General features: G+C 44.9%; 1 protein-coding gene across 1 annotated transcript in view; it reads right to left on the bottom strand.

The window, feature by feature from the left end:
* The window catches only part of LOC103379561 (cortactin-binding protein 2-like), a 43,962-nt gene extending 27,614 nt beyond the window's left edge, over window positions 1–16,348 (bottom strand). The window contains 4 exon segments of the mRNA XM_008311155.3: window positions 8,360–8,467; window positions 14,515–14,557; window positions 14,683–14,804; window positions 16,254–16,348. Of these exon segments, the coding sequence (XP_008309377.2) occupies window positions 8,360–8,467; window positions 14,515–14,557; window positions 14,683–14,804; window positions 16,254–16,337 (357 nt within the window). The 5' untranslated portion in view covers window positions 16,338–16,348.
* Window positions 16,349–16,468: the final 120 nt, after the last annotated feature.

The following is a 16,468-nucleotide window of genomic DNA, read 5'->3' on the forward strand; positions in this document are numbered from 1 at the left end:
GAAGGAGAGGCGGGAAAAACAGGCAACAAGAGCAAAAAGAGGGGGGGGGGGGGGTGAGGAGGGGTGAGGAGGGGTGAGGAGGGTGAGGGGTGCGGTCTGATCGTGGGCCGTCGCCGTGGAGAGGAGCAACGAGGAGGAAGGAAAAAAAAAAAGAAAGCCCAGATAAGTGCTGTAGCTGCTGAATGCCTGTAAATTTAATTGCACGGCCTACAGTGCATTACTGTGAGGCCAAGGGGGAGACACTGAGCTGGGCCGCGGTGAATAATCGATTAATGGCTCCAGCAGAAAAAAAAAGGGAGGAAGAGGCCTTTATTCCCACACTGACTCAACTTAAATCTCACATACAGCAGAAGTGCATTCTGGGTAAAAAAAAAAAGAGAAAGAAACTGCAGTGGAAATGCCATAAACTTTATATTTGTCTGAAACTGCACTAATTTATGAATTTGCACATAATTTAAATTGAAAATGTTCCGTAATGAACGAAGACAAAATGGTGTCTGTGATGTTTTTTCTTTTTTACATTCAAAAGAATATATTATATATTTTATTGTAATAATAAATGAATTTCCCAAGTGTGGGGTGAATGAAGTCCAAATTATTATTATTATTATTATTATTATTAACACCTTTATGTTTCTAACTCTGCTCTGTGGCTCGTGACGTCAGGGCTGTTTATAAAACTCCGCTCTGACAGGATGCGTTCGTGGACTGACATCTCGATTCCTCCCAACACTCAGTTTATAACGACACGCTGACGTTTCCTGACGTCTGAATAAAAGCGTCTTTGAGGCCGGCCGCCTCTCTCTCACGCCTCCTCCTCCTCCTCCTCCTCCCCCTCCTCCTCCTCTTCCCCGTTCCTCCTCGCTGTTCTTCACACATGTCAAGACTCGTCCGTAATCTCCCTCCGCCACCGTCTGTGGAGCAGCTCGGGGAAAACGCCGTGTGACACGGTGAACAGGTGCAGCCAGGTGGCTGCGTTACTGCGTTGCTCAAAGGCTCCGAAGCAGTGGTTCATACAGCATCGCAAAGAGGTCGAATGACCTGCAACGACCTTTGACAAAAACTGATTCAGAATATAGAAATATAGAATTTCTTTTTTTTAATTTCATAAAAAGTGAAACTGAATTTGGATTAGCTTTAAATTTACGTTGATTTTAATGGAATGTGATTTATTGGTGACATCGTTAGAACATCCTGACCATGTGATATCCATCTGATCCTAATTGACACAGCTGTGTAACCAATTTAAATGTCAACTCTGGTTCTGTCTTAGCTTCATTTCTTTTTTTTCTTTTTTTTTGTTTCCGTCACAGCTGTTGTTTCAGCTTCACACAGAAACCATCAGCATCAGCGGCGGTGAAAACATCGGCGTCTTCACCGTCTTCTCTTTATGCAAATGTCAGGATGGGATGGAGAGAATCAAACGGATGTGAGACTGAAGCTTGATGTTTTAGTTTGGAGGGGGGGCGCTGTCAATGAGCTGACGAAGGCGTGGGATGTTCTTCAGCTCTGCAGCGGAACCAAATGAGTCAGTTTTAGTCTATGGTTACGGAGCAGACGCTGCTCACAACTGTTTATCTTTATTTTTATTTTATTGTTGTTTAACGTCAGATGTTCAATCTGTTATTTCTATCTAAGGTGTGTTTGAAAAACAAAGTAAAATCTTAAATTGTCACCATGTCGTTAACAATAAAAAAAAAAAGATATTCTGATTTAATTCTCTTTTGGCCAAATCCAAAAAATAAACAGCGATGGTACGTTGTTTTGCTGTTGGCAAACCAGGCCAACAGATCCAGTCTGTGTCGCTGTAGCCTCTTCTCTGTAACACAGACTGTATTATTATTATTATTACAGGAAGTACCCGTCAACACCAACCTAAAAGTCAAAACGTCCAACTACCGTCCAGTGAAAGTCATCGTCAACACTCGTGACTCAGACGTGACTTGTTCTAAATCCTAACGATGATCACAGACCTGCAGGTTCTTCCTCCTGAACCTCAGCCCTGAGAGAAAACATCTGCAAATACAAACAAAACACATGCAAATAACAACAGGACCGGACACGCACACGCTAACACGCTAACACGCTAACACGGGCGCAGATAGACAGATAAAGGAAACCTCCACTCTGACTGTACGAGACGAGCAGCTACAAACTGATCTGGAACTGATCTGGAACTGATCTGCCCAAGGATTCACTCCGATTCATTCAGCTTCAGATTCTGACCCACAAACACAAACAATCACTGAACTGACAAGAAGTGCTTCAGCTCAGCTCTGACCGCGACCTCTGACACTTCATGGATGGATGTACGTGAACACATCAGAGGTATTACAGGAGTAGAGTAGTAGTATATATATATATATACAGCAGGAAGTAAAATGTGAAGTACTGGCTGTTTGCTCTGACCTACTTCCTGAGTACGAATAACCTTATTTCACAGTGAAGATTCTCAGTGTGCATGTAACACACACACACACACACACACACACACACACACACACAGTGTAACGTACAGTAAATACAGGAAGACTGGAGCTGGCAGCGTCTGCAGGATAAATGTGTCTGGAAAAGTAAATAAATACCTGCAGTTTAGTAAGTACTCTGGAAAGTACACAAACAATCCAGAAGTACACAGAAAAGCGGCAGGAACGGCAGAAAAGAAGAAATATTTAGAAACTCTAAGGTCGTTTTCTGAATTACTGTTGAGATTCTGGCCGTTGTTTATTGTTTATTAATCTGTCTGTTTAAGATGTAACGGTAAACTGGAAAATATTAGATATTTAATGAAAAAAAAAAACATTTCTTTATGGCTGTTATATAATGAACTTTGTGAATCTGCTTCCTGTGAGAACTGATCTGAAAAGAAGCTTCAAGTCCAACTCTGTTTTCACTAAAGAACAGGTTCAAGTCATGTGACGCCAGTGGCTGCCGTATGGACCAATCACAGCGAACTGAACCACTTTTATTGGACTCATCCATGTTACATAAGTTTATGAGCCTCTAATGTACGATGTTTAAAGTTCAAAGGTCAACACACTGTAAAAGTTGTTTTTGAAGTTTAGATTCTGAGCAGGTTGTTGACAGATACTGATGAAGAAGATGATGATGATGATGAAGATGAAGAAGATGAAGAAGAAGATGATGAAGATGATGAAGATGATGAAGATGAAGAAGATGATGACGAAGATGAAGCTGAAGATGAAGATGAAGAAGATGAAGTGTGTAGATATCTTCAGTTCCATCAGGCTCCACATGTATTATACATGCACATGCACTCAGACATGCTCTTTCAACTCTGAGACACCCAAGCCCCCCCCCCCGGGGACGGAGCCGTCCTCAGGACTGACGGACAGAACTTCAAAAAGCCTCCAATCAGAGATGAAAAAAGGAGACGGATGGCGGGTGACACCCCCTCCCTGCACAGAGTGGGGGGGGCAGAGAGTGGGGGGGGGGCTATCTGTGTCTTCATTCCTGAGCGGCGTGTTGGTGGGTGGCAGTGAAACACGAGCCTGTGAGTCTGTGAAGCAGAGTCCTGGGTCGGGGGTCTGGTTGCTAGGCAGCCGACGATCAGAACAGGATGCTGATTGGTTTATGTGTGTGTGTGTGTGTGTGTGTGTGTGTGTGTGTGAGAGGGAATGAGTTAGAAAAAAAACAGTGAGGAGGAGATGCAAATAGAAAAAATAATTTGCATTTTGCAAATTGAATTGAAATTGAGAGACGGACAAATGTCACACACACACACACACACACACACACACGGCCCTAACATTAACCAGAGTAACCAAACTGTCGTCTTCGTCAGTTGTTGTACTTCTCTACTTTAACTTCACTCCCGGCTCCACAGGTCACGGTGTCAAAGGTCGCTGGGGTCACAGCTACAGACAGCTACAGACAGGTGAGTGAGTCTGAGGGTGAGGAGCAGTTAAAACATCTCACCCTGTGAATGGGAGGCACTGATGCAGTACCTCAGTTGACCACTAAACTAAACTCAGCTACCGTGTTAGCAGCGAAGCTAACTGTGACAAAACAGCATCAAGAAGGTGACGTCTCCGTGGTTAAGGTCGAATAAAGACCAGACACACACACACACACACAGACCCAGGCCGTGGTGACAGGAAATAATGTAATCTATATCAACATCATTTTTTTTTTTTACCATCTCCCCAGAAAAGACGAGTCCAAGCAGCAGCAGAACAACAACAACAACTTCTCCTGATTCCTGATCTGCAGGACCAGGAAACACTGCACCCCCCCCATCAGAACAAAGCATAAATAGACCGAGATCATAGCTTGGGGAGAGCAATATCATTTCCAATATATTTTGGATTAAAGTTTCAGCCCAGAGAGAGAGAGAGAGAGAGAGAGAGAGAGAGAGGGAGAGAGAGACATTCAGCAACAGGAGTGAAATTCAATGTGTAGCCGGAGTCTGTGAGACTGTAATGATGAGTAATGAGTCGCCAGCTGCCTCTCTGAAGAGATAAGGACAGTGAGGCGGGGGGGGGGGTGAGCGGGGGGCGGGGTGTCTAAAAAGATTGAGACAAACTCTAGACGAGGACAGAAAGATCTGAGTGTGTGTGGGAGCAGAGACGTGGAAAAGCCTGGCAACAGAGCACGCCTGAAATAACTGGATGGTCGGAGAAAACGTGACGTCGGAGGAAGTCTGACGGCCCCGGGCGTGTGTGTGTGTGTGTGCGTGTGTGTGCTGAGCATGTATATATGAGCAGCGGTGGTGACAGGACATTTATGAGTTCTGTGAGTCCATGTGACGCCGAAGGGAGGACGGTCCATATGAGGCTGGACCGTGGTGGGTCTGCGTTCCACGGATTTGATTTGAATAGCAACTTCAAGATCGAAAAAAAGAAAGAAAAAAAATTGTATTAAAAAATAAAAGTTAAAGAAGACGAGACACTGTTTTTGTCTGCAGATAGAAAGAAAAAATAAAAGTTAAATAAGACGAGACACTGTTTTTGTCTGCAGATGGACCAGAGTCTAAACAGCAGTACAGGTTTACTACGACTACTGATGTTAGCGGCAGATCTGCGGCAACAGGCTGCCCCCTGGTGGTGAATCAAACTCAGGCCTCTCTGCTAACAAAGCAGACGTGCTAACACTAAACTATGAAACCACGTTCACGTTCTACTGCACTTGAAATAAACTGTAATAAACAATATACAATGTACGATCGTCGTCTCCCGCTGGGCCTCATCACTGTCCACCAACTGTCCACCAACTGTCCACCAACTGTCCACCAACTGTCCACACTGTCTGGACACAGTCAACATCGACAGGACAGAATATCAAACCACCGCTACATTAGCCTGGTTGCTAAGAGGCAGAGATGCTGACGTAGCCCCGTCCATCCTGTAGTTAAACTCGTGTTTTGTTAAAAATAAAAACGTCTTCGTTGGATTCCATTGGCTCTGACAGATGCAGTACCTGCTAATGCCTGCGATGTTTGAATTTTTAATGACATTCAGACTCGATGCTTCACTTCTGGTGTCGAGCATCGACAACGTCTTTGTTAGAAACCAGATCAGAAACAGTCGTAATGACTGAAGCTGTTCTGGGAACTGGGTTAGAATTTACCCTCCAAATGCCCCCCGGAAGACGGCTGGCACGGAGGAACCGTTGACTCGTGGAAGCGGGTTAAACACGCTGTCATATTGGTGTCCTTTGGCCAATCGGCTTACGGCCTCCTCCCTTTGTCTCCAGGCTGAAACCAGATACAGCAGCTCAGCCAGCTTTAGCTTTGTGCTCATTAATTTGCCGAAACCAAAGCGTCTTAACACAACAACCAAACAACGGCTACAATTGTTCTTGAACTTTGGACGTTTGGTCCAGACGCCGCTGGTGTGAAAGTCACGGACCAAGAGTTCGGCTGACGACGGAGGGAGGTTTCCCTGATTTGTAACGGATTTGAAATAAAATAAAAATTTAAAAAAGAAGAAGGAGGAGGGTCAGCTCTGTCCAGGCCCAGATCCAGTGTCCAGATGAGGCTTTCTTTAAGGTTATTTCGGGGGGGGGACGGAGGGGACGGGGGGGTTTGTGAGAGAGGTGGGTGAATTGAGAGCTCTGCTTTAATCCTCTCCGTCACACTGTCCTGCTCTGACAGGCATCACCTCAGGCCAACACTCGTGGTTTTCTTCTTTCCTACATCTCTCCTCAGTCGCCCTCACTCTGATTCACACTGATGAATCTGGGCTCTCTCTCCCTCTCTCTCTCTCTCTCCCTCTCTCTCTTCCATCCTACCCAGCTCTTCTCAAAATGAAACGTTTTATTCTTAAGCCTCCTTCCTCACCCCGTCTGTCTTTCCTTCTCCATTTCTGACGGGGCTTATCTGCGGCAGAACAAGAAGGCCCATTGTGTTTCCCAGGAGCCGTGACGGCAGCAGCCAGGAGCTTATTTTATTGAAACATGGACAGGATATCTATCCAGTGAAAATGGAGCCTCGACAGACTCTGCCTTAAAAACCAGGGTGAGGAGCCATCGAAGGTGGAACAGAGAAAAGAGATGACGGAGACTAACGTGGTGTAGATACAGACTGAAGAAAATAAAGAAATGATTCAAAAGAACAAACGTGAAACTGAAGCAGAGCATCATGGTCCCTGTGACGCCTCTACGACTGCTCACCCACGCTGACACCTTACTCTACAGGACTTCAAAATGAAACGTTTTATTCTTTCTTTGCGGACAGGCACCAAATGATCCACAGCCCGGTGCTGGTCCCCAGACCAGTGGTTGGGAAACACTGATCACTATCAACAGAATTAAACCAAGGGTCTGAGAAAGTCGCAGCAAAGCTACGGCAAAATGAACAGATCCCTGACCCGACCTCCGACATGTGAACAGGCTAATTGTGGAGTACGTGTGGTGCATTCAGGGGCCGTTTAAAAAAACCTGAGGACGGCCTTTAACTAGAGCGTGGGCGAGCTGAGACGACCTAAATACAGAGCAGCAGAGAGAGAGAGAGAGGGGGAGAGAGAGAGAGAGAGGGGGAGAGAGACAGGGGAATTGTAATGGGTTTGTTCAGAAATAACTCAGAAATCCTGCCGGTGCAGAGAGAGCGACCACTTCCTGTTGGTCAGTGACACAGGTCTCACCAGGACGCCACAGATTTACGGCTCTAACATCATACTGTCCACTTTTACTGCACCTGCAAGGTTTGTCACAGGACACTGAAGAGAAAAACTCGTAAAACTTTCAACCTTCTGCCCCGTTGTCTGACATAACAACAGAGGCAGTTCTGACATGGACCAGTGGTTCCCAACCCCTGTGCCGTGGCCCACTGGTGTGTCGTGAGAGATCATTAGTTGTGCTGAGGAAGATGATCAAATTCTACTTGATTGGTCTGGAAACTATCATTAATTTATTGCGTAAAATGTTTCTATTAAAACTAAAAAAAAGATACTCAGAGCTGTTGAAGAAGATCTCTGTGAGTGTCTTTCTTCAATTCCTGCCAGTAAATCAGCGTCGACTTCAACTAAACAGGCTGAGGTTTTAGGTCATTTAAACCAGCAGATTATTATTAGTTCATTACAGAGACTTTTGGTCAGATTTCTGTTTGTTGGAGAACCCTGAGCTGGACCTCCGTGAACCACTGATCCACCGACAGCCTCATCAGCAGTGGCGTTAAAACAACATCAACCGCTGCACTTCATTAAAAACCAGTGCACTCGCCGACTACGACCTCGTGCAGAACGTCAGCTAATAATCACAACCATTAAAAGCTCGTGTTGGCAGTTCAGCTTTATTTAAGAGCTGCAGCTACTGTTGTCACCATAAATGCAACGTGTTGTTTCTGCAAAAAGCTGAAAAAGAAAAAAACTAATTATTCCTAAAACAAACTCAGTCAGCCCTGGTGTAAAAAGTAAACTTGGAACCCGGTACTGTTTGGCTTGTCTGCTTCAAGACTAATGGAGACAATAATTTGTCATAGACTGGGAAAAATATCAAACTACTCAAGTGAAAACACAACTCAGCAGCGTGCACCAGGGAGGAAATCTCACAGTTCTGCTGTCGAGCTGAAACGCAGTTTGTTTTTTGTTGGTACTTTTCCTTCATTCGTTTCCTGAAGAAGGACACAGATTTGACCACACTGGTCTCTGTGGCACGGAGCGGACTTCCACTGAGTCACTCAGTCCACTCCAGTGTAACAAAGGCAATTAGAGAGAGTGCTCATGGGTAGAGAATAAAAAAAACAGTGGGACGTGGCTCAAACTGAGGCTCATTTCTTCAGCCTTCACATCACATTCAAACAGAACAGTCATCCTTCAAACGACAACGACGACAACTCAGCTCTGATAACACCGTTAACAAGTCCGCGTGTGTGTGTGTGTGTGTGTGTGTGCGGACTCACCCTCAGAGCCTCGATCACCAGGTCTCGAGCCTCCAGCTCTCCCTCCATGATGCTCAGCAGAGTGAGCAGCTCAGGCTTGCTCAGGTTGTCCATGTTGAACTCACATTTCTGAAACAGAGCAGGAACATGACAGTGAAGGTCACGCGGGGGGGAAGTGGGACTGACCCCCGGGGGGCAGTACTGGACTACAGTCCCAAGTGTGGGATCAATAAAGTTCACATCGATATTATTAATGATACACATGGGTCTGAACATATATATATATATATGAATATAAATGATTGATTTGATATGATTTATATATTCAAGTATAAATACATGAACTTTAATTTGAAGGTTGATAAACGCCGCTCCTCTAACTCTGTGTCGCCCTTAAACGCGTCTGGAACGCCAACTACCACCTAATTTAATAACTTGTAATTACATTTAGCTAGGTCGTTAAGGAATCTATTTGGCCAATCGCAGCAGAGCGCAGAGTAAACGGCTGCAGATGACTGTAATCGGGAATGACCAGAGCGCCGCGTGCTGCTCCCCTCGTGCCAATTAAGAGCAATCTCCCAGGTTTAGTTATAAAAGTGTGTGTGTGTGTGTGTGTGTGTGTTGCACTGATCCAGTTTCTTCGACTGTACGACGGTGCAGCTCATTTGTGGAGAAGACTGTGGCATCACTTCCAGGCCGACTATGAATCATGTCGTGCTACAAAGTCTCACTGTGGGTTCTTATAGAAATAGAAACGCCAGAGTATTTCTGGGAGATTCAATTCTGCTCTAAGAAGATGGGATTTTGTCCTTGGATTTATCAGGTTGTTTTTTCTTCCCCTCTGCAGGAACTGCAGTTCTCCACCTGTGACGTTCCCTCCACAGGGCGATGCTGCAGTTCTTTTCTTACAGGAGAAGCTAAGATAAAGTGGCTAATTTGATTGTGTCAACATGTGGTGTATTTTTAGCTCTGGCCACCGGCCGTTTGCTCGTCCTCATATTTGAGGAACAGGAGCCTAAAAGGAAGGTCAAAGGTCAACGAAGGACAACTTGGTGATGGTCTCGCAGGTAGGTGAGAGAGGCATTCCATTCCCAGAATGCTTCTCAGCGTGAGCTCCCTGCGTTTCCCCACTGGTCGGCCAACATTCCTGAGGTCGGCGTCAAATTGCTGCCGTGAAGAACATTCAAAGGAATTGTTCTCATTGAAAGTAAATCCTCACTGAGGGAAATTGGTGAAATTCTTGACTGGACGGCTGTAAACAGTGACAGAAACGTCTCCAAAAATATGTTCACCACAGACAGGACCTTAATCTGGAACCAGCAGGAACGACAACCACAACCGGTACGAAAGTATATACATCTAAAGAAATACGTCAAATAACAACAAGGACAATAAAAAATAAAAGCATTTTAAAAACCTCTCTAGACTTCTGGGCTCAAAGTCCTGGCTCGGGGGCCACTTTTGAACCCCCCCACAACTGGCCCGACTACTTGGCCCTTGATATAAATATTTATTGATTTATTTTCAGTTATTATTTAATTTTTTTGTTTGTACTTTAGTAAACGGTCTTTATCTTTAACAAAAAATGATTTACCGGCCAACGCTCCGACCCTCAGCCGAGACTTTCCCATTTCATCAGAGTCACGTGCACAGTTCCAGAGGCGCCGTGCACAAACGGTGACTTTGAACAGGCCAGTGAGTCTGTAACAATCGGCTGCTTCTACGCGTCCTTTAAAATCCTCCAGTGACTAACGTTATTTATGTCACCGCACGTGGAGTCAATGTTCGTGATTTAATGAAGAAATGGAACATTTTATAAAGGCTCTGGGCCTGGAGACCAAGTTTACTGGGCCTGTCATGGGACCCTGGGTGGTAGGTGAGGTCGGGTGAGGTCGGGTGAGGTGAAGGGAGGAAATGAAAAACACCGTCTCACCCCACTCACCCTCACATTTCACCACAGTGAGCAGGTGAGGGAATCAAACGCTAATTTGTTCCGTGAGCTGTGAGCTGTGCTCCGAGGACGAGAGCAGCCCGGCTGAGACTCACAGTTAGTCCCGGTCCACTTATTACAACCAATGTCCAATGTCCAATGTCCAGGCTGTGTCTCCGGGGGAGGAAACTGCTGTGTTTTCTAAAAACAACCCATGATTCCTTTAGTGCTGAATCATGTGCTGCAACAGAGAGAACATTCACTGCTAACAAACTGTTGAAGAAGATCTCTGTGAGTGTCTTTCTTCAATTCCTGCCAGTAGATCAGCGTTGTCTTCAACTAAACCAGAAGGTTATTATTTCATTTTCATATTATTTATTTCATTACATATACTTTTGGTCAGTTTTCTGTTTGCTGTAGGATTTTCCTAATGAAAAATACTTTTATAGTACTTTCATGAAAAGATAAAAACAAACCTGGGCAAATACAACCAAAGGTGATTTATTTGGATGGTCGTGTCACAAACTTTGTTTTTGTATTTTGACAGAAGCATGACTTTAACAGGTGTAACACGACTACTCATCCTCTGTGATCACACTTGTTTACATGATCACATGACCTCGCCAACCTGGCAGTCTAACCCACATAACCACAGGAGTCCATTACACAACCGTCCACAGCAAGTGTTAAAACAACAACAGGTTTGATCAGCGTGGCCAACGTGTCACACTGGAAGAGGAGCGTTACGTTTGACAGCCTTCATCCTGAGTCAAACTCCACGAAGACTTCTCACCTCAGAGGAATATCACATCAGAAATACAACAGGACTCACTCTGAATATTACAGTCAAACAAGAGATTACACACAGGATTGGTAGTCAAAAATATTTTACCAATAACAACAGGGTTTACAACAGTACTAGGGCAAGCTAGGAGGCTACAATCAGGCTAGGAGGCTACAATCAGGCTAGGAGGCTACAATCAGGCTAGGAGGCTACAATCACATGTATTTTGTTAAATGAGTGGGCGGTGACCAGCAGCGTGCCTTGCACTGACCTCTGACCTGCACCATTAGAGCTGGTGCTTCAAAATCTTCACAAACAACTAACTTCCCCCACCGAGGGTCAACAACGTGGAGAGTGCTTTATTTAACTGTGGCGTGAAGAGGGCGCCGGTGGCAGTGGTGGAGGTAGAGGTAGAGGTGGCGCCCCCTTTTTGTAGGGAGGCCGGCCTGGTCGTGGTGAGATGAGGAGGCAGCCTGGAACCCATGACTGAGGAGCACCTGTTCGCCCGACGCCCGGGGCAGTTCTGACACGGTACTCCCAGCTATGCCCGCTGAGTCACTGAAATTAAGACCAATTTAGAAAGGTGTCTGGTGAACAGGGCCTCCACCTCACCACCCACCCCCGCCCCCCCTGTGACCACACTGCCTCTGCCCTGCATCCACCCCCACAGGCTGCACTTCTCCCAGCGCTCTCAGAAACACCCCCCCACCGTCGCCCTCCCGCCCACGACTGGAGCTTCATTTCTAACCCAGCTCTTCAGTCTCTGCTCTCAACAAGTGCCTCTTCTGCCGTTTCACTCAACAAAAACTTCATAACCGACCAAGCTTCACGGCTTCCCGCTGACAGAGGCCAAAGACTGATCACCTGGTGGGGGGTCAGGGTACTGACAGTTTGCTGCAGCCGCTGCGACACATCACGACTAGGTGTGTGTAAACATGTGGGGCTGAACAAAGGAACGCTTTGACGGGAACACGTCTGGTTCTGGCCACCAACAGAGCAACGGTCGAGAGAGACGAGCAACAGCATTGGAACCAGCAACCAGTTCTATCAAATACAACAGGGTTTCCTGACCTGTGATGAGCCACGTCACAGCAACAAACAAAAATCTGACCAAAAGTCTTTGTGATGAAATATAATAATCTTCTGGTTTAAATTGACTAAAAATGAACTCCTGTTTAGTTGAAGACAACACTGATAAACTGGCAGGAATTGAAGAAAGACTCACAGAGATCTTCTTCAACAGCTATGGTGACCCAAATAAAAAAAATAGTACTTTTCGGACCAATTAAGTGAAATTGGATTAGTACTTTTAGGACCCAATAAAATACAACAACGTAGTCTTGCATTTGTTATTTATCACATTGACCAACATCAGGCGTCTTTGAACCTGCAACCTCTGATCTCACACAGATGAGACACACACAGGTTTTTAGCCCAACTTCTCACCATTGATTTTTTTTTTACTTAGCTAAAAACAAAGCTGACACTTTTGATTTTGACAGCTCCTCTGCATTACTGCCACCTAGTGGCTTCATAAAATTCATCACTTGCAAAATTTTAAAAATATATTTAAAAAAAGTGAAATCGATTAACACAGCGTTACATTCCTCCAAACCCAAAACCTCAGTGGATTTGTTTTCAGTAACTATTTTCTACCAGACTTTTTAATTTTTACAATTATTTTTGTGTCCATAATCAATGTGCAGCTGTGACATCACAGTATAAACAGGATGGATGACGTTACAGACAGGAGGACCGTGACGGTGGACGACTACAGCTGACATGTGGTCACCGACAGGGGGTCAGGGAGCAGGAGCAGCAGCAGCAACCGTGATAAAGCTGCTATTTTCAGGTTGTGGACTGTGTGGTGCAGCCCACACTCTGACTGACTGACTGACACACCGTCATCATGTGTATGAGCTACAACAACCTGTGTGGAGCCACAGCGGCTGCTGCTGCTCGTTCTCTCACAACAACAAAAAGAACCGCAGGATCGATGTTCTGGAGGAGAACAAAAGAAGTGGCCGCGGGACTGATCCAGAGTCAGCCTCCGTGGCCGTGGATCATCTACCACCTCCTCTTCCTCCTCCTCCTCCTCCTGCTGCCCAGACCGCACCGGCCTCTTGTTTTCCCCCCAGACATCGTCGCCAGGATCCCGCTGTCCACCGCTGTAGATCTGGGATCCTGTGCGAAATAGATGCGCACTGCGCTCCGCTCACTTTTGCCCGCACTTCTGCGCAAAAGCCACGCACGCAGACAAAGGCGAGACGACAGAGTCGTCCGTGGCGCGTTTGTAAAACCGCCGCGTGTCACTTACCGCGTCGACGCTTCCCAGCACGGCGGTGACCAGTGTTTGTACCGGGGGAAGCTGCTCTCCGCTGGCTCCCTCCGACGCCATCTTCGTACTGTAGCGGTCCGCTGGAGTGAGGGCGCATCCGGCTAGCATTAACTATCGCGCTGCTTGACGCGAATCACGCCACGAACGGCCATCGAAGAACAAACAGAGAGGAGGTCAGAAGCAGTAGGTGAGGAAGAAGGAGCAGGACAAGTGTCCGCCGTGAAAAAGCGCACAGCACGAGTGAGTGTGCAGCTGGGAGAGAGCAGAGACGGTGGGAGGGAGGGGGGAGAGAGGCAGGGAGGGAGGGAGGGAGGGAGGGAGGGACGGGGGGAGAGAGTGGTAGGCGTGGACGCGTACTATCCAGATGCAGCCGTGGTGTCGGTGAGCTCCAAACCGGAAGTGCGAGCACTGATTGACAACAGCATTTGTGGGACCTGAATGTGTCAGGACACGGGGAGCTGAAGCAGAACAGTTGGGCAGGTCACGAGTGGCACTTCATACACGTTTGTATTTCACACAGAAAAAAAAAATAAAATAAAATAATTAATTTTAAAAATAAAAGGTGTAGTATTGCGTTTGGCCAGTAGTCCCTCGGCAGGTGAAACAGAGAGATTCTCACCAAACAAACAAAGAATCGAGAACTGAAGCAGATACAAAAGTAATAATAAAGAAATCAACAAAAGACATTTAAAGAGTTCAGTTACATTATGAATTAAAATATTATCTCCAACTGGTTGAACATTAAAGTCCCACAAACTCCATTAAGATTATTATGATGTTTTTTAGGGATGTTCGATAATTATCGGTTTTAATGTCCAAGATTAAACCAGACCCGGATCAGTGTGAGTCTCTCACAGACTGATCAGTTCAGTTCAGTCTCTGTCGTGGAGCCTCCCAGATGTGATGTTTAGGATTAACGGGCTCTGATCCATCGTGGTCGACCAGATCGAGGTCGTTATTTAGGTCAAACATGGCACGACTGGTTAGTACATGAAGATTACTGTAGATTTGTCTTTGTCTTTGTCACTGACAGGAGTTTTGTTTTTATCTCACAATTGTAATCTATTTTTTAAACTGTAAAATGAAGAGGTTTTTTTTTTTTGGAGGAATAAATCCTGACTAACCTTGTTTTGATGATGTCGTTCTGTCTGTTTCACTACTTGGATCCTAGAAAAAAAAACAAGAAAACAAATTTGATGACTCGCAGCAGACCAGAATCTAAATAATAATTTTAATTTGTGATTATTAGTAATCATAATCATATTAATTTATATAATTTAATAATAATTCACCTGGAGCTCCTTTGTTTAGACACAGTGAAACAGGAAAGAAAACTCAGTCCAGCGGTGGTTGACAGTGAAGGTGGTTGATGTTGGTCTACAGGGTTCACTCTTTGACGCTGCAGAGTCTGAGACTGTGAAAAATAAGAAACTCTGTGTGGTTTTAGTGCAGACCTGTTATTAGGAGTCGACCGTTGGCCGACGTGTTCCCATATGTGAGGAACACGCTCGAGGAAACAAACGTTTCCACAAATTATTAATGAAATGGACGCTTAATAAATAACATGGGAAACTGACATGAAAATGTATTCTGTAGGTCAGTGGGAACGATTATTAGATGTTATATAAGTAGGGATGTCTGATATTAACTTTTTGTAGATATCTGATATGCAGATCCCGTCCAAACACTTCTGTTCCAATATCAACCGATCCCATTAGAAGTCTGGGAATGTTTTATTTGTGCTACTGCGACCAGCATTCTGCATCCAGTCCTCTGATTATTAAAATAGATTATTAAAATGAGCTGCAATGCTGCCCTCTAGTGACTTTCACTTTAATATGCAGTCGTTTTTCCCCAAAACTATTTTTAGGACACACATTATTTTTCCTGGTTGGAAGAAAAACTGATTCTTACAATTTTTACAGATTAAATAATTTTGCTAATATTGGCTGAAAATATCGGTTGGTCGATATTATCAAACGTCTGACCTTTAACTTTAACAAACCCAATTTTTCACTATTTTTTCTTTAGCTACTTTTCCATTATTTCACTACAATTTCTTATATTTTTTTTATCTTTTCACTTGTTCTTGAAAAACATTAGTTTAAATGACTCGTGTCACAGGAACACGTACGAACTTGTTTACCGTATTATTTTACTGCACTCCTGACCCATAATGTAACCAGTACAGATTTATTCCAACTACTATCCAGTTCTCCATCCCGTGGGTAAAGAAAGTCGACGCGTCGCGACACCACAGTTAAACCCGAGAAGCAGACGACAGGTCGTCACTGTCAGCATTTTGTCAAACGTCCACTGCTGTTAAGTGTTGACGCAGGAACAACTCTGCAGGTGTCTGGTTAAAGCCTCTACAGCTGTTGGCAGCAGCTCCGGTCACTACTGTCAACCAGCGCCGGCACACGTCAGGTAATGTTTCAGCCAATCAGCTGTGTTGGCTTATGGTGTTACAAAATGTCTTTTAATTTTTTTTTTTTTTTTTACTATTTTTTAACTGTTTTTTCCTAGGCTAGAAAATGTTTTCACAAAGATAATAATATTGGAAATTTTAAAAAATATTTTATATTCCAGAAAAATCCAGAATACAAGAATACATTTAAAATATTAAAAACCTGCGGTGCTCTGAGGGTGCGACAGCCGAACAGAGCTGGACGAGTGTGAACATAAATACGTAAATGTGTGTGTTACAATTCTGCACACGTCACAAAACGTTAGCCATGGAAAAACAAAAACTAAACGACACTACAGTCAGTCACGGTTGTTTGGATTTGTTGACGGTGACTGGTGTAACTATACAGTTAACATGGAAACTTGTTCAGCCAGTCATAAACAATGTTTCTGTTACCGTATGTCTTATAAAAGACAGGACCGCTCCAGTAGCACGGCCGCTGATGACGTCAAACATTCTGTTCCACTTCTTATTATTCATTACCAATGGTCGGGGGGGTCGGGGGAGGGGGGGTGACAGTGAGGAGGAGGCGTTGGAGGAACATCCTTCACTGGGATCAATATGTGTGGAGTAAAAGAGGAGAAGAAGATTACGCAACAGAAGAGGAGGAA

The sequence above is a fragment of the Cynoglossus semilaevis genome, chromosome 6 (genome assembly GCF_000523025.1).
Source record: "Cynoglossus semilaevis isolate Cse_v1.0 chromosome 6, Cse_v1.0, whole genome shotgun sequence".
NCBI lineage: Eukaryota > Metazoa > Chordata > Actinopteri > Pleuronectiformes > Cynoglossidae > Cynoglossus > Cynoglossus semilaevis.